The following is a 24,833-nucleotide window of genomic DNA, read 5'->3' as shown; positions in this document are numbered from 1 at the left end:
TCCAAATAAGTCAATAACAAACAAAAACATCTAGTCAGTAATAAAAAGTGCCCCACCAAAGATTTGATGGCTTCACTGCTGAACTCTACCAAACATTTAAGGAATTAATACCACTTCTTCTCAATTTATCCCAGAAAGTGAGACTGACCATTACCTTGCTATGAAAACCAGACAAAAGATGCAGGGGAAAAAAAATCTACAGACTCACATCCCTGATGAACATAGATTCAAAAATCCTGAAAATACTGTAAAACCAAATTCAATACCCTGGCAAAAAGACATCAACCCACCATGACCAATCAATACAAATCAATAAATATGATGTATCACATTAACAAAATGAAGGACAAAACCCTTATGAGCACTTCTATAGATTAGAAAAAGTATTCTACAAAATTCAACATCCCTTCATGATAAAAACTCTCAACAAATCATGGATAGAAGGAATGTATCTCCACATCATAAAGGTCATTTTTGATAAACCCTAACATCATATGGAAAAGAGGAAGTGGAAAGCTTCCCCCTAAGATCTGGAACAAGGCAAGGATGTCCACTCCCAGCACTTCTACTCAACATTATACTGGTATACTCTGTTTCATTGCACATCACAGATAGTGCATCCTTTACAAATTAAAGCTTTGTGACAATCCTGCCTCAAGCAAGTCTATTGACACCATTTTCTCAACAGCTGAGATACTAATTAACAATTCTTTTAGCAATAGAATATTTTTATTTTTTGTTCATTTTAGATATACAGGATAGTAGAATATATTTTGACATATTATACATACATGGTAGAATATTTTAAAATAAGGTGTGCACATTGTTTTAGGCATCATGTTATTATTGTACCATAATAGCTGCAAACATCATTTTTATATGTACTAGGAAACCAAAAGACTCATGTGACTTGCTTTATTGTGATGTTTATTTTATTGCTGTGGTTTGGAATCAAATATTTTTGAAGTGTGTTTGTTCTAGATATCTTAGTTAAATAAACTAAGCCAGAGAAAAAAATCTGAGTTGGAAAGAAAAAACTTAAATTGTCCCTGTTTGAAGATGTCATGATCTTACATATAGAAAATCCTAAAGACTTCACTGGAAAACTGTTAGACATAATTAGTTAAGCAAACAGCAGGATACAAAGTTAGTACACAAAATCCTGTGTCATTTCTGTACACCAATTTTGAAATATCTGAAAAAGAAGTCAAGAAAACAATTCCACTTACAGTAGATACAAAAAATAAATGTTTAAGGAGGTAAAAGATCTGTATGCTGAGAACTGCAAAATGTTAATAACTTGAAAAAAGACAAAAATAATGAAAAGCTAGCCCATGTTCATGAATTGGAAGGATAATATTGTTTAAAAAAATCCAATACTAACTGAAGAAATCTACAGATTCAATGCAATATCATGTCAAAATGCCAAAACACGCTAAGGAAGGAGGATTGCGAGTTCAAAGCCAGGCTCAGCAAAAGTAAGGCACTAAGCAACTCAGTGAGACCCTGTCTCTAAATAAAATACCACAAAAAGGCTAGGGATGTGGCTCAATGGTAGAGTGCCTCCTGAGTTCAATTCCTGGTACCCACTCTTGCCCCACAAAAGGCCAAAATACATTCTTTACAGAAACATAAAAGTTCTAAAATTTTCAAAATCCACAAAAACCCTGAATAGCAAAAGCAATTTTGAGCAAAAAGAACAAAGTTATTCTTTGTAGGCATTATATGACCTAACTTCAAAATATATTAAAAAGCTACAACAACTGAACAGCATGGTACTGGCATAGATCAATGAAGAGAATAGAAATTCCAAAAATATATCTGCACATTTACGATCACCTTGTTTTCTAGAAAGATGCCAAGAACACTAAATGGAGAAAGGACCCACTCTTTGATAAAGGCTCATGGGAATACTGAATAACAACATGCAGAAGTATGAATTAGACGCTTATCTTCTACTATATACTAAAATATATTAAAATTTAGATATCAGACCTGAAACTTTGAAACTACTATTATTAGAAAACTTATGGGAACCTTCCCATGGCATTGATCTGGGGAAGGATATTTTGGATAAGACCTCAAAAGTGCAAGCAACAAAAGCAAAAATGGACAAATGGGGTTAGGTCAAACTAAAATGCTTTTAATAGCAAAGGAAACAATCAAAAGAGGGAAGAAACCTACTGAATGGGAGAGTATGTTTTAAAACTTTATATCTGGTAAGAGGTTAATATCCAAAATAATAAGACAATCAACTCAATAGCAAGGAAACAAATAACCCAAATTTAAAATGGTCCAATCACCTCGACAGACATTTCTCAAAAGAAGCCATACAAATGGTCAACATTACTAGTCATTGGGGAAATGCAATCCAAGTGGTAAATGTGATACTACCCCATTCCAAATAGAATGGTTATTATCCAAAAGTCATAAGATAAAAAACATGTTGAGAAAAAGGAACAATAATACACTGTTGTTAGGAATGTAAATCAGTATAACCATTACAGAATGCAGTATGAAGGTACCTCAATGATCCAGCAATGTCCCTACCAGGTATATATATCCAAAAGAAATGAAATCAATGTGAAGGAGATACCTGCCAAGCCAACATGGGAATCAACCTACGTGTCCATCAGTGAATGAGTGGATAAAGAAAATGTGGTAATTATGCACAATGGAATACTAAGCAGTCTTTAAAAGAATGTTATCCTGTCATTGTGACAGCATGGATGGAAATGAAGATCAGTATGTTTAGTGACAGAATTTAAAAGATGTCTTGAGAATATTCTTTTGCAGGTAAGGGATGGAGGCCTACTGCATACAATAAAGTTATCTTCAGTTAAAGATCTTTCCTAAAGTTTATTTTCTGTATTTCCATTACCACATTTAACACAAAAACATTTAAAAATGTTAATAGCAAGTATTATGGTTTAGATATAAGGGGTACCCTGTCTAAACCATGTGTGAGACAATGCAAGAAATGATTATGAGAGTTGTGCTCTACTCAGTGGATTAATCCATTGATATGGGTTAACAGGGTGGTAACTGTAGTATGCAGGGTGTGGCTGGAGGAAGTAGGTCACTGGGGGTGGGTATGCCTTTGGGGTTTATATTTTGCAGAGCTCTCTCTCTTCCTGCTTGCCCTGTTCTGAGCTGCTTTCCTCCACCACGCCTTTACACCATGGTGTTCCGCCTCATCTCAGGCCCGGAGCAGTGGAGTTGGCCAACCAGGGACAGAACCTCGAAAGCCATGAGCCCAAATTAACTTTTCCTCCTGCCCGGATCCTGCCCCAGCAAGATCCAGGGAGTCCTGAAGGAAGAGTGGTGTCGGCAAAAGCAGCAAGACAAAGTCCCGTGGTGGTTGCAACTTCAGGCAGTCTTCAGAAAGATCTGCTGCTCCCTGCAGAGCCTTTTATTCTTAAATACACCTTTTCAGATAGACTTACATATTTTCCTTTTAGCATGCCTTCTACTTTTACATGGAACATAGACCACGCTTCTACTTTTGCTTTTCCTTTTGATCTTTTACTAAGCTATGATTAACCTTTTGAGCTGTTTCTTTGTTCCTTGGTCAAGGTACACCAATTCTTGAACCTTTCTAACCTCTGACTAAAGGGCAGATTGCACGTCAGTCGGTTCTCCATTTACATTAACTATATGTCTTCCATTTTCTTCATAGATCCCCAGTCAATGGCGAGGGAGGGTCTGTCGGTGAGGAGAATGTATTCTTATTAGCTTCCCTGCCCCTAGGAGGATACCGGAGTCTTCCTTTAATTAAATAAGCTATAAATGGCGGGCCTTGCACTGTGGGCACAACAATTCTTTTCCTGTGATTAGGCTTATGCACAGGTTGCACTTTTGGATGAGGAGACCTAGCAGAAAATGTCAACTGTGGAGCAAAGAGTTCTGTAATCTAAGCCTTCCCCAGAAATCCTGGTCTGGAACTATGTATTTGTGTTTACTTATATTCTTGGTAATGTTAGTCTTAAAACGAATCTCAGGACATTTTTTTGTCATGTTCTTAGTCTCATTCTGGGAAAGTTCCCGTACATTGTAACAACGTATGTTTTTAGTTTGGATTGACGTGCTTCCTGTTAACCACATTAATATTCCCAGGATCAGGGCAGCCATGGCACCCCATAATTTTGGTTTCCAGATGTGTCAGCCCTGCCACAACACCCCCCATGGTGACCTGGTCAGACAGCAGGGGCAGGAACACCTCACATCCTCCTCTATGTCAGGGTTTTTTTGGTCACAGTGGCTCGAAGCTGACTAAAACACCAAGTATCTTTAGCTTGTTCACAATATCAGAGGGCAGACCATAGTAATTCAGTATTAATTATGGTGAATGTTGGACATGTTTTCTTTTCATTAGCTTAAGAAATTTCAAATCGATTCCTGTTCTGTTTGTGTTTTCTGTATGTATGTTTGTAAATCAGACTCCTGTGTTGAATTTAATCAGAGAGTGTGATCCAGACTGCAGACACCTCGGACACAGTATCTGTCCTCTTGTATCCGGCCTATTTCATCAGCCTAGCGTCTTCAGTTTGCCTGTGCTGCAGCATCTGGAAGGATTTCTTTCCTTTTTCAGGCTGAACGATCCTTATCATGCATGTTTTGCCATCAGTGTTTGCTGGCCTCATGCAACATGAGGATTGATGTTACATCTTCTTCAGCGTTTGCTAGATTTTATTGAGGAAGCTATTCAAGACCTGGAACTCTTTTTTTTTTTTTAAACAAAGTTACTTTTAATTATGATTATGATTTCTTTTTAAGAAGCTGCAGTTCTATGTAGATATTAAGTCAGTAAGTTCTTCTTAAGTCAGTTTTGAAAAAGGGTCTTTCTACAAAAACATTTCTATTTCATCTAAAAATTTAACATTCTTATTTGTAGTGACTCTGTGTGTCATTTCATTCCAGATACTGCTATAATCTGTCTTCAAAATTTTTCTCCATCTTGAACATGTTTTTGAATTTGATTGGTTTTCCCAAATAAATAAGATTGAACTTCTTTATTCTCAATATTGTAGATATCTACTAACTTTTTGTTTTTCAATTATTTTCTAATTTCAATCACTTTTTAAAATCTAATATGCTTTTCCATTAACAACTTCAAGTGGCTTAGATTTCCTCTAAGCAAGACCTAGCTAGCTAGCTACACAGCGAAAATTTTTTTCTATAACATTTTTATAGAATACAGTTCAAAGTATGTTTAAAGTTACATTGAATGTACTTATTGACATATGGATTATTTAGAAATGTATTGCTTATTTCAAATACTTGAAGATTATTGCATTTTATAATATGTTTATCTTACATTTAGAGAACATAATCTGAGATATTTCAGTCCTGAAAAATTAAGACTTGTTTTATTTCCAAGCACACCAATAAATGATTCATACGTGTATTGTATATATTTTGCAGTTGTGGCCAAGCCCGGTCTTCTATATATCAAGTAGACCATTTCTGTTTAATTATATTTAAATCCCTTACTAAATTGGATAATTTCTTTTCTTTTGGTCTTGTCAATCCTTGTTTCATATATGTTGAAGTTATATGAAAAGTCATAGAGGCTGGAGATGTAGTTCAGGGTGGAGTTAGGCCCTGGTCTCAAACCTGGCACTGCTTTTTAAAAAGTATTAAATTATCATGATTTTTATTATTACACCTTCTTCTCAGATTGACCTTTTGCATTAGGATACATTCTCCTTATATCACTGTGAATGCTTTTGGTGTTAAACTTTCTTTTGTATAAAGTTCCTATGGTATACACTCTTCCATCCTTTACTTTGAACCTTTATATATCTGAAAATGTGTCTTTTGTAAGCAGTATAAAGATGACAATTTTTTCCAAATCTTAAGATCATTGTCTTTTTGTATTGGTTATAAATTGGCAGAGTATAATGTAACAACACACTCAGTGCGATTTATAACATAGAAGTGGTCTTTAATAATGGCATCACATTTATTATGTTATAACCTTTCCTATAACATACCTTTTGGCTAACAGAAGTAGTGTGAGATAACTTATAATTAGAAAAATAATATAAAATCCATAATCATTCATTTCTTGCAAATGAATTGTCTGTGGAATTGTACATATTTACAGTCAATGTGAAAACGCTTCTGTTCAGATGAAAATCATAATATGCAGGTTTTGAGTTTGAAGAAATCAGGTGATGCCTGTTTTTTTCTTTTTCATTTTCCCCTCCCTGTTCAATGAAGATAATTGCTCTGAAAGAATGAGTAAAGAATAAAAAGTCACTTGTTTGGCCAAGGAAATTAATGATACCGGATGTAGTTAAGGGCAGAAAAGTACTCTAATCAGGAAGTAGACTTCAAACATACCCTTTAATCAACATTTGCAATCCACAGAAGCTAAAGGAATAACCTAATTTAAAAAGTAATTAAAAATATAATTCTGCAAGAAATTTTAAATAACTTGCAAATATCATTTATAACAACATATCAATGATGTAATTTAAAGTATCAAAAACTATTCTTCAGTTTAGTTATATGTGGTTATACAACTATTGCTATTTAATATATATTTTATTATACATATTTATCTAATACATTTCTCTGTCTCTCTCCCTTGAAGTATCTGAAACTTACTGTGATATCATGATATCCTTGTTGTCCACACTACTCTTTGGATTCAGTCTCGCTTTCAAGCTGCCTATGTATTTAAAAAGGAAAACAAACATCCCTTAAAATTTCATTTTATTTTCTTCAAAACTCTGTCTTGAAACAGTTTTGAATTCCTACCTGCTAGCTGGGTTTCCAAACTGAGAACACTCCTCACCTGGTAATCAATGAAACTAGCAATGAAACTCTCTCCCCACCCACATAAAAGAAAAGGATCAGTGATATAAGGTTATTTGAAAATAAACTCAAGAAAGATTGTTTTTATATTCATATTATTATTAGCTAAATATTAGTAAGCCTTATTTTTTTCACCATGCATCCTTAGCCCTATTTATTTCTATCAAATTTATTAGCTTACAATTTCTTCAGTTATTTGACATTAATATTTTCACAATAGTTACCCCAAGTAAAAATAACTTTGATATATTTAGATAACTGCATTATAACTAGCTACATGTTCTTTCTGCAATGTCAACATATTTCCATGAAGTATATTCTATTTATTTCATTGTATTAATTTAATTAAATTGTTTATGAAATTCAATTTGGACAAAATTAACTACATCTCAATTTATGTACAAAAAAAGCTAAAAGTGCAAACAGGGACTGTCCTGGTCTTCCTTATTACCATTTATCAAAATAAAATATAAAAATTCTTTGAAATATACAAATACTAAAAAGTAAAGTATTGCTGTTTACTATATATTTAATAATTAAGATCAAAATGACAAAAGGAGGTAGATAAACTAATTAGAAATCATTTCCTTTTAATTTTGCCCCTAAAAGAGTTCAAGCTTTTGTAAGATTAAAATTGCCGGCCTTTTTAAAATCATTGTTGATTCTTTATTACATTAATCACGAATAGATTAAGTACTATCTTTCCATGTAAAGACAAGTTAAATCTTAATTATTACTAATCCGTCTATCATGATGTGATTAATAAGATATTATGCTAATGAATAATCTAAGTAACAAAGCAAATATGAAATCAACATACTCATCACTTGTATAGTCTTCAGATTTCCATTTTTTCCTTTGGAAATGAACTTTTACCAGCATACCAATCAGTACACAGAGAATCACGAAGAAAGGAATAACTAAGAAAAACGGCCATCTTGAAGTTCTGGACTCGTAATAAGTACGCTCAATAAAGCGCCTTTCTAGGAGAGAAGGGCACAGTTAGAAGGCAATCGCCAGAAATTGAGTAAGAGTACTTCTGTATTTTACTATGACTACTAGAATAAAAATTTAAACTATTTAATAATTACAATTAGCATTTTTTTATATAGAGTAAGTAGCCTAACAACATAAGTAGAAGCTCTTTTGATGCTCACATAATAGTCCTGTTTCTTGCTTTTTTTATTGAGAACCTTCGATTCCTGGTAGTCTCTAATACCATAGATGAAAAGAATTAAAGTGTGGTCCCTAGAAGAATTGAATTTTTTCTTGGCCTTTATTTCGAACAAAAAATACCACACATATAACATTTGGATTAAGTTAAATTGTCTTTTATTGCACTGATATATATTTTCATGTCTTATATAGGAAATTATCATTTATTTTGATTTTGAAGGAATTCTCATACCTCCTTCTAGAATCATCTACACATAAATCTGCACATAAATGAATTCATCTTTCCTAATCTTTCTGTTCCTTCTTTCTTATAGGCTGGGACCTATAAATATTGAATAGTCATGGTAAATGCTGACTTTACTGCTTTGCTCCCAATTTTATGGGAAAACTGTAGGATACAAGTTTTTTTGTTGTTGATGTTCTTTTATCAGATTAAAGTGGTTGTCTTCTGTTGGTTTGCTCTCTTTTGAGGGGATACTTTTCTTTTTTGTGCACTGGAGATAGAGCTAATTTGATGCTTTTTTAAAAGATTCAATATTTTTTAAAAAATATATTTTTAGTTATATATGGACACAATACCTTTATTTATTTGTTTTTATTTTTATGTGGTGCCAAGGATCAAACCCAGTGCCTCACACATGCTAGGCAAGTGTTCTACCACTGAGCCACAACCCCAGCCCCAAAAGATTCAATCTTGTCAATGATTTTTTTTTTGCACCAAACTAGACAATTGTATTTTTTATTGTTTTGATATGGTGAATGATAAATGTGAGTCATTCCCAGAAAACACTTAGAAGGCCTTTTGTTTAGGTAAAGGGACTTGTACCAGATGTCAACATAAGTTTTTCTGAAGTTTTAACAGAGAGGATTATAGTCAAATGCTTGACATTTTTTTTAATCCGAGATAAAATTTTATTTTGCAAAAATCTCAAATTTGGCCTTTAGCCATTTCTTTTTTTTAAATATATTTTTTAGTTGTAGTTGGACATAATATCTTTATTTATTTTTATGTGGTGCTGAGGATCAAATCCAGTGCCTCACAAGTGCAAGGCAGGCGCTACCAATGAGCTACAGCCCCAGTCCTAGCCATTTATTTCTTTAAGAAGCTTTTGATTGAAAAGACCTGGAATGAAAATTAATTTTATTTTTAATCCCATTCCCTAAAAAAAATCCAGATTCTCAATATTTGCCCTGCATTTTACTTCTCATCAATAGGAAGGCTGAATTCTATTTTCTCCATCACCACAAGCAGCAGTGATGACACATAATTCATCACTTTATAATAATGTGTCACTTCTTCCAACTGCTAACTAAGGCCATGTGTGTTGGGTTCTTGTTACAGAAATATACTACACCGGGTATTAATTCTTTCTGCTAGATATTGCTGTATAAGAAACTACCTCGAAGCTTGATTACTTATAGCAGCCATTTAATTTTTCTCACAATTTCGTGGGTTATGAATTTAGGGGGTGCTGAGTTGAGTGGTTGTATTTTTGTGTCTCAGTGCCGTTAAAGTTCATACAGTGCAGATGATTTTCAAAAGAATAAGTGTGTCAGGAATGAGAGTTCCAAGACTGAATATTTTTAAAAATTCAGAATCTGCAGGAAGACCATGGGAGACCCAGAATGTCAGTTCTATGGACTGGATTGATCAGTTATACCATTAACACCACCCTGGATTCTAGGAAAGTAATCTTCACTGCATATTGGGTAAATGGCTTGTGTGCTCATAAGCAGAAGCCAGTAATTGCAACTAATTGTTACTAAGATGGAAAAAGTTTCATGTTTCCAATTTGTCAGCCTATTCCTATGTGGAATGAAATGTAGAAATGTTAACAAAAATCAGGAAGAATCCTGTCTAATCATCTGTAAATTTAAGTGTTTATATAAAGTAAATCAAGTCTCCTGACCCTCGGTGCTATTGGATATGTTGGTCACTGCTGGCCTTCTCTAAAATCCATCCTGGTCGTGCCTTTGCTTTGATCAACACTGCAGAGGACTGCATTTCCCAAGACCCTGACCTGCTGTCTTCTAGTTAGGACCGTTCAGTGGGGATCACTGGATGATTTACAGGATCAAAAGAGAATGAGGCAACCATGGTATTTCTCCTCCTTCCTCCCTGTGACTCCTTTAACCTCTGAAGGCCCACGTCCTCCCATCCAGCCCTGACACCACAGGCCTGCTGCAGCTTCCTGGCTGCTTCTGGCAATTTCATTCCCATTGACTGTCCTTCCTGCCCCAAGGAGTGGGCGTGGCTCTCTGGTGGTGTTGACACCTGGGTGGCTCCACCCTTCTCTGGGTCAGCTTTTCATCTTTGCCATGGCGTTACCTTAGGCCTCAAGTTAAAGTCCCTCCACTGGAAAAACCACAGTGACTCCTCTGACACCCTCAGAAGTAAAATATAAATGACATAGGTGGTTTATTGTTTGATGTCCACTCACAATCTAGATATAAATTGGTGTACCAAAGATGGCTGTTCACTTAATTAAACTTCATAAATTAAAATGACACTTGAATCATGTTTGCAATTTCTTATTCATACTCACCAGTGGCAGCAGTAGTATTTTCATGATTGCCACTGTCAATGCTCCCCCCTCCTGAGCCTTCCTTTTCTTCTTGGCATTGAGGAGGTACAAAATCAGCATTACAGTGACAGTTTCTTTTGTTATTGCATACCTGAAAGTAGGAAAATATTACCTAATAAGAAAAGCAGATAGATTTATATGTGTTCAACTAGGTTCATAAAAGGTTACCTCAGGCTGATTTTCCTGTTGGCTTATGGGTATCTGAGTGTGTGTGTGTGTGTGTGTGTGTGTTGAGGAGCATTTGCTTTCTTGGGATAGTATAAATGATTTCTATTCTTACCTCATAGCATTGGTACTGGTACTTACACCTTGATTGTTGCAAGTTTCTGGTGTGCAGTCATAATTCAGGTATGAATTGTCTACACATTCCTTCTCCTTGCACACCTAAAGTGGAAAGTCAAAGGTGATATGCCACCTGGATTTACCATTTAATCTAAAGCACTCCACTATACTGAGATTAAAGACTTCCACAAAATATCACCCCACCCCAGTTTGAAATACTATTACTAAAAAGATAAAAAGTAACAAATACTGGCAAGGATGTGAAGAAAAGGGAACTCCTACACATTACTGGTGATGTAAAGTAGTGTGGCCATTATGAAAAGCAATATGGAGGAGAAGGAGGAGGAGGAAGAGAAGAAAAACAAACAAACAAACAAATAAACTAGAACTACCGTAGTATCCAACAATTCTACTCCTGGGTACTTGTCCAAAGGAAATGAAATCAATACATTGAAGAGACAACTGTGCTTTCCTGCCTACTGTAGCACTACTCACAACAGCCAAGAGAGTCAACTTAAATGCCCCTCAACAGATGAACAGATAAACAAAAGCGATTCATACATATGAATACTATTCATCCATAGAAATATGAAACCAAAACCTTATTTTGGTGAAAACATGGATAAGCCTGGAAAAGATTAGATTAAGTGAAATAAGGCACCTTCAGAAGGATAAATACTGCAATCACACATGAATCTGAAAAGGTTAAATAAAAGTTAAGAATAGAATACCAGAGGCTGGAGATAATATGGGGGAAGGTGAGATGGAGAGAGATTGGTCAACAGGTACAACGTTATGGTTAGAAAGGAGGAAAAAGTTCTAGCACTTACTGCTAACAACAGCTCATTATATACTTCAAATAGAAGATTTTTTAATATTCTTTAATGATAAAAGTTTAATGTGATAAATGTGTTAATTACTCTGATTTGATCATTACATAAGCATATACATATTTAAAAAATGAGCAAGTATAAAAAAAGCATTATTGTAATTGTTATTTGCAACTCCATTTTTTATTTTCTATGAGATATAAAAAACAAATGTATAAAAATAATTATAAATCTGTTAATAGGCACACACAGTATAGAAGGATGGGATATTTTGACATGAAAAATGAGCAGAGGGTGAAAATGTAAAGGAGTGGAGATTTTGTATGTGACTGATGTTACTTTGTTGACAATCCAAAATAGATTGTTATAATTTGGGAGATATTGTTTTATATCTTTTAAATCACAAAGAAAATATCTATGGAAACCGTGTCAAAGGAAAAAAGAAGGAAATCAAAATGTCCTGTTACAAAACATCAATTAACACAAAAGAAGGCAGTACTAGAAGAAATGAGAGACAAAAAGTAACAGAAAACATAAAACATCAACGAAAGTGGCACAAACACATTCTCTGTCAGTGACTACATTAATGGTAATGGATTAAATTCTCCAATCTAATGGCATGGATTGGCAGAGCACATAAATCATGGCCATGCTGAGGACCATCTGCAGGAGACTAACTGGGTCTCTAAGACACGAACAGGTGGGAAATGAAAAAGATATTCCAGGCAAATAGTAACCGAAAGAGAACAAGCATGGGCAGAATATCAAAAAAGTACTTAAATCAAGCACTATTACAAGAGATAGAGAAGGACAATCTATATGGACAAAGGTCAGTTTATCAGGAAAACTTAACGAATCAATAAAGAAAATGTGGTATAAAAAAAAAAAAAGAAAATGGAATGCTGTTCACCCTTACAAAGTACATGTATGAAGACTTGAATTGGGTGTTTGGGTGTCAACATACCTTACTTACAGAGATATGAAAAATTGTGGTATGTATGTGCATTAAAATTGTAATGTAAAAAAAGTACATGTATAATGGCGTAAATTAGTGTGAACATACTTTATATACAGAGATATGAAAAATTGTGCTCTATATGTGTAATAAGAATTGTAATGCATTTCACTGTTGTCGTGTATTTAAAAAATAATAATAAAATTTAAAAAAGAAATCAAAGGTAAAGGATCTCACCCATGAGAATTTGACTTACTATTTATTAGATCAAATTTGCCTTTTGTAAAAAAAAAAAAAAAAGAATCAATGAAATTCTGATACATGCTACAAACACACGTGAACCTGGAAAGTGTTATGCAGGTGAAATAAGCCAGACCATACGTACCTTGTATGGTTCTACTTGCAGGAGGTACCTAGAATATTTAAATTCAGAGAGTAAGAAAGTGTAACGGTGGTGAGCAGCGTCTCTGAAGAAGACGATTTAATGAATTGGACAGGATGACGAGAAGTCTCTAGCAATGGAGCACGCACTGATGTTCCTGAACTCTAAACTCAAACAGGATTGCAGTGACAAAGTTTATGCTGTCCATATTTTACCACAGAGATAGTTGGCAGGCCATGTTCAGCTTTGTAGATGAAGTGGTGAAATCGCTCAACTCAAGGTATGAGAATAATACATATTACCACCCCCATCAGCCAAGAATGTCTCTAAGTGTAACCTATTCAATTATTCAGCAGATGAAGAGAGTGCATTCTGGACACAGTGTTTCCATGCCTGAGAGGGTAGGAGGTGAAGCAGAACACTTACAGAATACACACAATATAGGGGTTAGCAGAATAGAGAGCCCAGGAATAAACCTAAGCATGCATGCTCAATGGATTTTGGACAAAGCCATGAAGAAGACACAATGAGGAGAGAATGTTGTCTTCAGTAAGTGGTGCTGGGAAAACTATATCCACATGCAGAAGAATCCGACTGGACCCCTTTCTTACACCATACACAAAAGCAAGCTCAAAATGAAACCATAAAACTTCCAGAAGAAAACATAGGGAAACTTCCTTGGTATTGGCCTGGTAATTAGCTTTTGAATATTACATTCACAATACAGCAACAACAGCAAAAATCAACAAGAGAAACTAAAGAGTTTCTGCAAAGCAAAAGATACAATTAACAAAATGGAAAGGCAATCAATCTGAGGCTTGAGAGAAAAAATTTGCAAGCTGTATATCTTATAAAAGGTTAATATCCAAAATATGTAAGGAATTCATGCAACACAGTGGCAAAATACATATTTATAGTAATTTGATTGAAATGGGCAAAGGGACAAAAAAATATTTCTCAAAGAAGATATACAAGTGGCTAACAGGTATATAGTTCTTGGTCTAATCATCAGGGAGATGCAAAACAAAGCCACGATAACATATCAACTCACTTATTAGGATGCTCATCATCGAAAGATGAGAGAAATACGTTGGCAAGGACGAGGACAAAGGGGGACCTTATTCCCTGTTGGTGTGAGTGTGAGTTAACAACAGACACTATGGAAAACTGTATGGAGATCCTTCAAAACACCCAAACTGGAACTACTGTATGAATCAGCAAACCCACTCCAGAGCACATACCCAAGGAAATGAAATGAGCACTCCCGTGTTCATTGCCCATGTGTCACAACAGCCAAACAAACTGGGAGCCCATCAACAGATTTTAAATGTATCAAATCTATCTGGATTCATTTATTCATCTTGTGTTTCATTCATAGTTAATCACTTTAACTTTTGAAATCTTTATTTAAGGTTCATAACACACCGCTTTGATGGACAGCATTTGATGTGTTTCTTTTGGAAAACAAAATTGTGGTATTTATCTACCTTCCATCTATCTACAAAATGGGATATTTTTCAGCCTTGAAAAGAAAATGCTGAATGAACTTACAGAGCATTATGCTGAGTGAAATAAGGCAGACACGGAAAGACAAATACTGCAAGATGTCACTTATGTGTGGGAATAAAAAAGAAAAACTCAAATACCTGGAAATGGAGGGCAAGAGGGAGGTTACTAGGTGTGAGGAGGAGGAGATGGAGAGAAGTAGTTAAAGGTACAAACTCGCAGTTATATAGGATAAGTCTAGAGCTCTAATGGACAGCACAAGGATTGTTGTTCTAATATTATACACTAAAACTTGCTAAAAGATCAGACTTCAGGTGCTCATAACTAACACACACACACACACACACACGCACATACAGGTAGCTGAGAAAGTGGTGGACAGGTTAATCAGTTTATTTCTAGTAATCATTTCACTATGTACATGTATATCACCTGTCATGTTGTACACCTTAAATATCTATGACAAAATTTTTCAATAAAAGTTAGAAATTTAAAAAGGGATTAACTATGAATAAAACACAGGATGAATCAGCCAAGATAGCCATTATTCCATGATATATGAAATATATATATATATATAAAACAATTTCATCATAATATAAAATAGTATTCATAATAATATGAAATTTATTTTTCACAATAAGAGACTTTTTTTTTTTACAAAACACATAAATGTCACAGAATACATTTTCAATTAGAAATCTATTATTTGCAAAATACAACTAATGGGATAGTCTCTGGGGACACGGTGATAAACGCCCTACACTTTTGACCTTTAGCATGGATTCCAGCGGGGGCTCTCTGTGACAGGGTGGGTGTGGTGTTGCAGATGCAGCCAGTGCACTTCCACCTGCTCAGCTCCTGGCAGCAGTGTGACATGCCACTTGCCTACATCTTCTGGCTTTGTTCTTTTACATGAGTGCACAAATGCTTTCCCGTTAGGAATCTGAAACCAGTCACTATTTCCGGGGCTGAGGACTGAACCCAGGCCCGCGTGCATCTAGGCAAGTGCTCTGCCACTGAACTCAGCTACATCCCCATGTTTCCCCTCCTTGATGATAATTTTTAGAGGCAAATAAAAAAATCATGTTGCACCAATTTTAAAGATAGTTTCACATTCTTCAGCTGTTAAATTTCTAAGTTGAGGGTGGGTAAAAAAAAAATCCCAAAGTGTTGAGGTGGTCTTACTTGTCATTAACTTGTCAGGGGCAATGTCATGTTCCTCATGGGGTCCCTGGTGGGGTCAGTCAGCCAGAGTGGGTGCCATATCATAAGACAGCAAGTGTGGGGGCTTTCTTGTTTCCATTCTATTCCTCTCTGACTTCTCCATTTGTCCCCTTTGATTCATGTATGGATGTTTCCCACCCTGGTCTGCCTCAAAAAATATGTTTATTAGAGCCTTATAGATAAGCAGAGTCGTCGGGTGGATCCTGACAAAGTTGAACACGCGTGGCATTTGATTTCGCGTCCCAGTTGGCATCGCCCCTTTTTTCCCTGCCCTCCTCCCTCCTCCCATTCTCCTTCCTCCGCTGGTCCTTCTTTCACTCATCTATTTATTGATTTTTGATTGGTGCTTTCCACGTGCACATAAAGGTGAAATTCCCCGTGGTATACCGACATCTGCACATAGCATGGTTTTTAAAAATTGATTCCTCCTATCCTCCCTCTTTCCCGTCCTTCCTCCTCCCTCGCTCTCATCCTTCTCTACGGATCTTCCCTGTGTCCTTATGATCTCTGGCCCTTCCCTTCTCCTTTCCCCTGTTTTCCTGTCATGGTTTGTGCTTATACTTTGTTTGTGAAGTTTCAGATCCTTTAACTACACATCTTTAACTACACATCTCTTGGTTACATTCCTTTTAGGAATAGCTACAAAGGAAGTGGTAATGTTCAAAATTTTTACCCTTATTCACTAGTACCCAAATCTCTTACCCTTTCTTTGCTGACAAGAGGAATTTAAAAATTTCTCATGATAATGTATTCATTCAAATCCAAATGAACATTCGCATATGAGCTATTCCAAAAACAATGAACACATAAAAATTGTCAAAGTACTCAAAGAGTAGCTGGCTTGATCATCATCCACTAACCAATAGCAGATACATGACATTTTTGCTCTTCCTCACTCATGTAGCCTAGAAATAATTTATGACTAAAGATAGTCTTGGGTTTTAATTCGGTAAGTGTTTTTGCAAAGTAAATTCCATGAAAGCAAAGGTAGTACAAAGTCTTAAAGATGATCTAGTTTTTGTGCAAGCACTTGGTGTTACAATTTTTTCTTTTGTATACTTTTTCTCCTTTCCAATTTTCTGAGCAAATATTTAGCAAAGTTAGGTTGTAATAGAACTATTTGTATGGAATATATTTCCTTAACTAAACGAAAAAAAGATCTATTTTGAATATGTATACATTCATAATGACAATTAATATGTGAAAAAATTCTTAGATTTCACTTATACTTGCTGACAACCAAAATGTGGAAAGTCATTTTCTTTTTCTTACTGTTTACTCACAAAAAATATCTTTCAGCTCCCAAGTATATTTTGGCTTTCCCTCTGTTCTTCAACAAGTGGTTTACTATATTCTGGCTTTATGATTTCAAATTTGCACATGAGACTAATTTGAACTTGAACCATCTTCTGTACCTATGTGTATGCATACAAGTATTCAATATTTCACAAAATGGGAAAATCTTGGAAGACAAGAAATGTCGACACAGAGCTCATGTGTTTGATAATGTTGAGTGATAAAATATCAAAAGCAGATAAAACAATGGAATATTTTATGAAAATACAAAGATATACTAGAGAAATAGTCTATTTATATATATGTATGTAGAAATGGAGGAAGGCTCATGAAAATGGAAAGCATGATTGTATTTCAGATATGTAACTTGTTTGCTTTATGAATTCTTTATTTTCATTATATTAATGGACATATATTATTTAAACAACTATTTAAAATCAATGATGTCACAAGATAGTTTATGACATTTGAAGTACTCTGTATAATATGAGATAATTTGGGGCTGGGGTTGTGGCTCAGTGGTAGAGTACTTGCCTAGCTTGCATGAGGTACTGGGTTCGATCCTTAGCACCACATTTAAAAAAAAACAAAACAACTAAATAAAAGTATTGTGTCCATCTACAACTAAAAAATTTTAAAAAACATGAGATAATTTAATAAAATACAGTGAATGAACAGTGTGATTCTTAATTCAGTGCATATGTGCAGCATCCGTAAGAAAAGTATAAAATCATTGGTGAAATATTATAGTAATATCATCTATGCATGGTGACAGATTGCAGTATTTTTTTATTTTCTAAATTTCTATTTTGATTGCACACTTAAATTCTGAGTAAAAATACTGTTTATCATGTAATAAAAATATTAGGAAGTTAGGAAGAAAAGAACACCAACCTTTTCTGCACCACAAACAGTTCCATCTTTTACCCACATGTTCTTTATTTCTGCATGACCCTTGTTATATTCCAAAGAAACACAGATGTCTCCAGTTATGTTGGCATAAATGGCAGTGGCATCTTTCAACTGAAGGATATGACTACCTCCATATTTACATATTAATTTTCCACATTTCCGATCCCTAGAATTTATCCACAAATGAAAAACATTAATTTTAATAGAGAAATATTTGAATGGCATTTCCAAAGTGAATAGATTTAAATAAAAATTCAAAATCTGCAAAAGGATGCAGGCAACAATTAATTTCGAACCCCCCCCCCAAAAAAAAAAACCACTAAAAACATGAATTCATTTTAATAATACGGAATAAGAAGCATTTGAAAAAACAAAACCTCAATGCAAAACTGAAAGCTCTCAATAAGCCAGAACTAGAAGGAAACTTCCTCAACCGAATAAGGAATGAAGGAAGAGTATCTGTAAAATCTCTGTAGCTAACGATAAACTTAAGAGTGAGAGGCTGAATATTTCCGCATAAAATCAGGAAGGAGCAAGCATATTCTCTTTTTCCACTTAAAATTGAACATTTTAATGGAGATCTAGAAAGTGCAATCAAGTTAGAAAGAAACTGAAGGCATAGCTGTTGGAAAATAATATGTACTTAGAAACTGACTTGCATATGATATGATACGAGATATAAAGACTAAGAAACTCACACACAGAAGAAAAAAGTTCAGGAAGGTCACACAATGCCAAAGATCAAGATTAATATAAAGGAGCCAAAGAAAGTCTAGTAGAGTGGGAGGAAAAGGGGAAAGGAGGAAGGGAGGGGAAAACGGGAGGGGAAAAGGTGGGGGCAAGGGGGAGGGAAAAGGGGGGATTTTGAACTGAAATCAATTTCCATGCCTGTGTGAGTTTGTTGGGATGAACCCAAATACTATATATAATCATAAAGCTCTAATAAAAAAGATCAATATAAAACATCATTTGTTAGGTAAAGGGACTGAATGGGTACTCACAGAAGAAGAAATACAAATGGTCAACAAATACATGAAAAGATGTTCAACATCTCTAGCAATGAGAGAAAGGCAAGTTATAACTACACTGAAATTCCATTTCACTGCACTCAAAATGGCAATTATCAAGAATACAAGTAACAATAAATGTTGGCAAGGATGTGGGGGAAAGGTACACTTATACATTGCTGGTGGGACTGAAAACTGGTGCAACCATTCTGGAAAGCAGTGTGGAGATTCCTCAGAGACTAGGAATGGAACCACCATTTGACCCAGTTATCTCACTCCTTGGTGTATACCCAAAGGACTCACACCCCCCCACTGGTATTTGGGGGCCAACAGAGGTGAGGCAAAGAACCTCACCTCCCACTGGTATTTGGGGGCCAACAGAGGTGAGGCAAAGAACCTCACCCCCCACTGGTGCAAAGGCCTATCCACAAGTATGGCTGTATGCTGGACCAGTAGTCAATGATGGGTAAGATCCAATTGCAATGGTACCAACCTAAGACAGGAGGCTGACGCCTTGAGGTCAGCTCATCTGATGATGGGTAAGGACCATATGTAGTATTGGACAACCTAAGACAGGCCTGGTCCTTAAGCCACATGCTTATTATTTAATTAAACAGAAGGGGGGAGATGTTGAGGGCCACAGCCTCAGGATGACACATGGCATTTTGCCAGAAGGGAGTGGTTGAGAGGTGACACCAGCGAGCCATTGAGATGATGACGGTTAAGTTAAGCTGTGTATTCAATTGTATATAGACCCCTGCTGTCCGCCTCAGGCACCCACTACTTTGGAGTTCTCGTGCGGGGATTCCATTCTCGCGGCGATTCCTGGGGAGCCTACTACAGTGACATGGCCACTTCAATGTTCATAGCAGCTTAATTCACAATAGCTAAACTATGGAACCAATCTAGGTGCCCTTCAACAGATGAATGGATAAAGAAAATGTGGTATATATACACAATGTAATATTAGCCATAAAGAAGAATGAAATTATGGCATTTGTTGGTAAATGGATGGAACCGGAGACTGTCATGATAAGTGAAATAAACCAGTCCCCCAAAACCAAACGCTGAATATTCTCTCTGATATGTGGATGCTAAACCATTACAAGGGAGGGGAAGTATAGAAGTTCTTCATTGGATTAGACAAAGGGGAATGGGGGGAAGGTACAGGGGAGGGAAATGGGAAAGACAGTAGAATAAATGGGACATCACTTTCCTATGTTCATATGTGAGTACACAACCAGTGCAACTCCACATCACGTACAATCGCAAGAATGGGATCCTAATTAGAACAAGTTATACTCCATGTCAAAATATACTCTAATGTACATCTAAAAAGAACAAATAAAAAAGTTTAAAAAGTAATAAAAACCATCATTTATAATTTTGTTATGACATTTACAGATCAGCAACAATGTGAAAATTAAATTTAGAAAACTATTGTGTTCATGATAGCCTTGAAAACACAGTATTTAGGGATGTATTTAGCAAAAGGAAGAGGCCCCTTGCACACAGATTCTAGTAAACTGGCAGAAAGAAAAAAAAAATTCAAAGACTAAAATAAATTAAGAGACATTCTAAATTCATTACTGGGAAAATTCAACAGTCCTAAGATGATGATTCATGGACCTTTCCTCATCCCTTACTATGAATTTCCGTAAAACAGATGAAACCTGAATAAATGGCATGAATTTGCCAATGTTCAATTTCCTGATTTTGATCTTGTACTGCAGATTTTTATGTCACGGCAGATGTTGCCATGTGGAAGCGAGCTGAAAGTTACAGGGATCCTCTCCATCACCCCTGCCGTGATTTCTACAACTGTGAATCTACAGTTACTTAAGAATAGAAAGATGCAAAGTAATGGTATGAAGTCCAAACCTGTGATACCAACTTCATGAGGATAAAACATTTAGTCGTGTTGCATGTGTTCAACAGGAAAATCAGATTCTTTAAAGAGTCATGTAAAGAAGGGAAGGAACAGTATTATCAGTCCCAGTGCAGTCAGGGACAAAAAAGGTAAGGTTCAAAGTTTTCTTTTGTGAGGCACATAGATAATATGTTGCAGGATGGAATCTAGAAGTGTGTACATTTTAGATAGAAAGCTAGACTTTACACAATTAAAAATGGGAAGCAATGGCTCTCTTTAAATACATCAGTTGAATTTATTTCAGCTGCCAAAAATTTGCTAAGCATTGCGTATAGCATCTGTTTCAAGAGAGTTATTTTAAAATGAAAATTTTGAGGATTGAAGTTACATTAAGGAATTAAAATATCTTTTGACATACTAGGGATGTCTATATATGTATATATAAATGATATGTATCATTTAGGGTATTATGTTCTAGGGATTAATGTGAGCACCTTGCTGTGTCATATCATTTTGGTTTGGCCCATGTATTCTGTTGGGCATCAAGCCACCCAGGTTGTCTTTTTGTTTTTTTTAAACACATTTTTAGTTACAGTTGGACACAATATCTTTATTTTATTTATTTACTTAATGTGGTGCTGAGAATCAAACCCAGTGCCTCAGACATGCCAGGCAAGCACTCTACCACTGAGCCGCAACCCCAATCCCCAAGTTGTCTTAATGATCCCCTAAACTGGGCTGGGGAAGTAGCTCAGTGGTGGAGTGCTTGCCTAGGTTACATGAGTCCCTGGGCTCAATCCCCAGCACCACAAAAATAAATGAATGAATAAGTAAAGAAATAGAGAAGATGACCTCCTAATCAGCAGCAGTTCAGCCATCCTGGAAACCTGGATATCTCAGAGCAATTTGCTGTGACCTGAATTTTTTGTCTTTGGCCCATGGAGGGAAGGGACAATGATCAAAGCAGCCCCTAGTTTTCAGGCAAAGGCCAGATGTTATCAGCAGGACCTTAGAGGACACAAAAGCTGTCCTGCACTCCTGGTGTCCCCCCGCTGAACACAGGTGGTCCCAGAGAACACCAACGTTAAGCAAAGTCACCCTGTGACCATGGAAGATCAAGAAAGACAAGCATCTTCCACAGGTCATGTCTGAACACACAGAGAGGAGACGCAAACAAGAGGCATACGATCATAGAATTACCTCCACTTCTTGGAAACATCCATTTTAGAGCAAAGATCCACTTCCTGACACCCTCCTATAAACCACCCGACACAAGCACAAATCTGACAGTGTGAGTCTATAAAAAACTCTGAAGCCAAGGTGCTCACAGTTTCCCATCTTGTGCGTCTGTGCTACAGTGTGTGATGGATGCAATTTAACTCCAGTTGTGCTCCTGGTGGTCTTTGGCTGGAAGGCATTGCAATAAGGCGGAATTGTTTGCAACATACAGCATGTGCGTGTTCACACATGCTCAAACACACACTTACACTTTGAAAACACTGGCACATGACTAGAAAAGAAAGGATTGCATGAAATTTGAGCCGTAAGACAGGAACTGTGTAACAAGGTATTTTGTAGATAAGACTTTTTAAAAAATTCATGCAAGCACATTCAGTTTTCTTAACTTGAATAATCAGGGGACAGAATTAGAAGATGTGCACAGGTGCTGTCCTCTATTAAAAGGAACTTGGGTTCCTTGGACAAACAGCTGTGTGCAGAACCTGGGAAGGAGAGGTGGAACAGGAGCCCCAGCATCTGTTCTTGTGTGTGCTAGAAAAATTTGGAAGTTCTAAAAGAATCATGTAGACTTTTGGTAGATACAGTGATCAACTGAAAGAGGTTCTCATGAGTCAAACTGAGATGATTCGAGAAAAAAATTTCAAAATACATTACTATTGGTACAAAAATATTGAAAATATTTTTGAATGGTAATGTATTCCATTGAATAAATAATAATTACTGATTCAGAATGGATATTAATGAGTACATAGATAAGGAAAGGCACAAATTTAAACAGAGAAGTGGACTGCTTTTTCCTGCAGTACATTTGTATCTGTACAAAGCAAAATAAAAAAATTGAGTTAAAAATTCATCAATGAATTTGAAAACAGGTGGATCAAAGAATATGCCTACAGTCTCAACACGACTCCCTCTCAAATTATGTTAACTACAATGGGAAAAATTAGAACATCACAATTGGGAGACTTAAAAAAAACAATTCAACCAAACAATTTAACATGCAATTTCCAATTCTGAAAGAAAATTGTATACACTTGTAAAAAAAATTTTGTACATTCGAGGGTACAGCATTACTTGTGTTGTAAAAAGATCAAAATGCAAACAAATATAATTTTGAAAAATATCAAACAAATTCAAATTAAGAGAAAAATTCTACAAAATAAATGGCCTGTAGTATTTAAGAAAAGCAAACACCTAAGGAGAAGAAACAAATGAAAGGAGAAGAAATGTTCCAGATTAATGAAGCCTGAAAGTACATTCTGAATAGATGCAAATACCTGATTTTGCATTCATTCCTGAGCAAAGGAAAATAGTTCTAAGGAAAAGGTTTAAAAAACGAATGAAATTTTAATATGATTCATCTTTTATAGCTACAATAGAATTTATTCACAGGAAAGACAGGCTGATTGATTCAGGGGTCATGAAGCACAATCTCCAACTTCCACTCAAGTGGTACATACAAATTATGGACAGAGAAGACTTATAAAAACAGGAAGATAAAACAAACTAGTAAAATGTTAACTACTGATAAATCTCATCAAAGGGGATATGGAGTTTTTTTTTTTGTGCTGTTGGTGCCTGAGGTCACCCAAAGAGGTCAACAATGAAATTAGATGTAAAGTCAAGAAGTCTGGTGTTAGAATGTACGTCTGTTCTTCAGCACTATGCTTTCTAGATAGTAAAAAATTCATGTATTTTCATTTCAACCCTATCAGGATCATCATTCCTTGTAAAATTAAGGAGATGGCATGCAAAACAAAAAAAAATAATTACTGATGAGCAATTAATGTACCTTTGTGTAAACAAAACCCTTGATGTTTAAAAACATCAGGGATGATTTGGATGAGGAAGAGAAATGTTGTGTATTTCTGCATCTACAACATGTATCATTTCATGAAACATGGTCTTACTTCATGGGTAGACGATACTTTGTTTATATATAAACTTAATTGGTGACATTTTCAAATGCAAGGCTATAGAGGTTCTCTGTTAGGGTTTCCCAAAGCGTACTTAGCTTCACATGCTTTGTATCCATCATCAGTTATACCACAGTTCCCAGAAATGTCAGTCTTAGAGTTAAGTTCGTTGTAACAGTCTTCAGAAGCAAATATTGACCCTGAAAAAGAGTGAATTTATTCTAAGTTTTATTTTTAACTTTAATATTGTGTTAAAAAGCTGGACTTTCTATATTTATATTAAACAATATATAATATAAACAAAGGATAACTAGCAAGCGATATTTCAGGGACATTACAAAGTGACATTATATAATTAATTTTATAAGTAGCATAATATTCTTGAATGTATATGCACTTACATATCATAGCAGATCTTCGAATACTTGAAGCAAAAAGTGATAATTTGAAAAGAGAAAAGTCCACAGTTATAACTGAAGACTTCAACATTTCTCTTTCAGTAATTTATATAAACAAGAAGGCAGAGGTATAAAATGTTTGAAAACTAATATCACCTAACTTGACCTAATAGACCTTCATTTTATTAAACACTAAAAGTTATAATCACAGAATACACATCCTGTTCAAAAGTATATAAAACATTAAGGTAGACCATATTTGAGACATAAAATAAACCTTAACAAATTTTAACATCCTGGAATCATAGGAACATTTTCCAGACCATAACACTTCTCACCTTCACAATAGCAAAGCCATTTGAATTGTGAAGTCTGCATGGAATTAAACAACGCTCTACCAACAGGGGCTGCCAGATAAGGAGGGGAT

General features: G+C 35.4%; 1 protein-coding gene across 1 annotated transcript in view; it reads right to left on the bottom strand.

Moving 5' to 3' along the window:
* Positions 1-6,645: 6,645 nt before the first annotated feature.
* The window catches only part of Adam2 (ADAM metallopeptidase domain 2), a 59,316-nt gene continuing 41,128 nt past the window's right edge, over positions 6,646-24,833 (bottom strand). The window contains exons 14-19 of the mRNA XM_058578785.1: positions 24,103-24,208; positions 17,959-18,142; positions 10,893-10,970; positions 10,548-10,677; positions 7,646-7,808; positions 6,646-6,679 (exon numbers count right to left, since the gene is read on the bottom strand). Coding sequence (XP_058434768.1) covers positions 6,646-6,679; positions 7,646-7,808; positions 10,548-10,677; positions 10,893-10,970; positions 17,959-18,142; positions 24,103-24,208 — 695 coding nt within the window. The remainder of the gene's footprint in view (positions 6,680-7,645; positions 7,809-10,547; positions 10,678-10,892; positions 10,971-17,958; positions 18,143-24,102; positions 24,209-24,833) is intronic.

Source organism: Marmota monax, unplaced genomic scaffold (assembly GCF_021218885.2).
Source record: "Marmota monax isolate L192 unplaced genomic scaffold, Marmota_monax_Labrador192_F-V1.1 WCK01_AAM20220418_F8-fsc00344, whole genome shotgun sequence".
Lineage (NCBI taxonomy): Eukaryota > Metazoa > Chordata > Mammalia > Rodentia > Sciuridae > Marmota > Marmota monax.
Note: the sequence above shows the minus strand (reverse complement) of the source record. Positions and strands in the feature narration are given on the sequence as shown.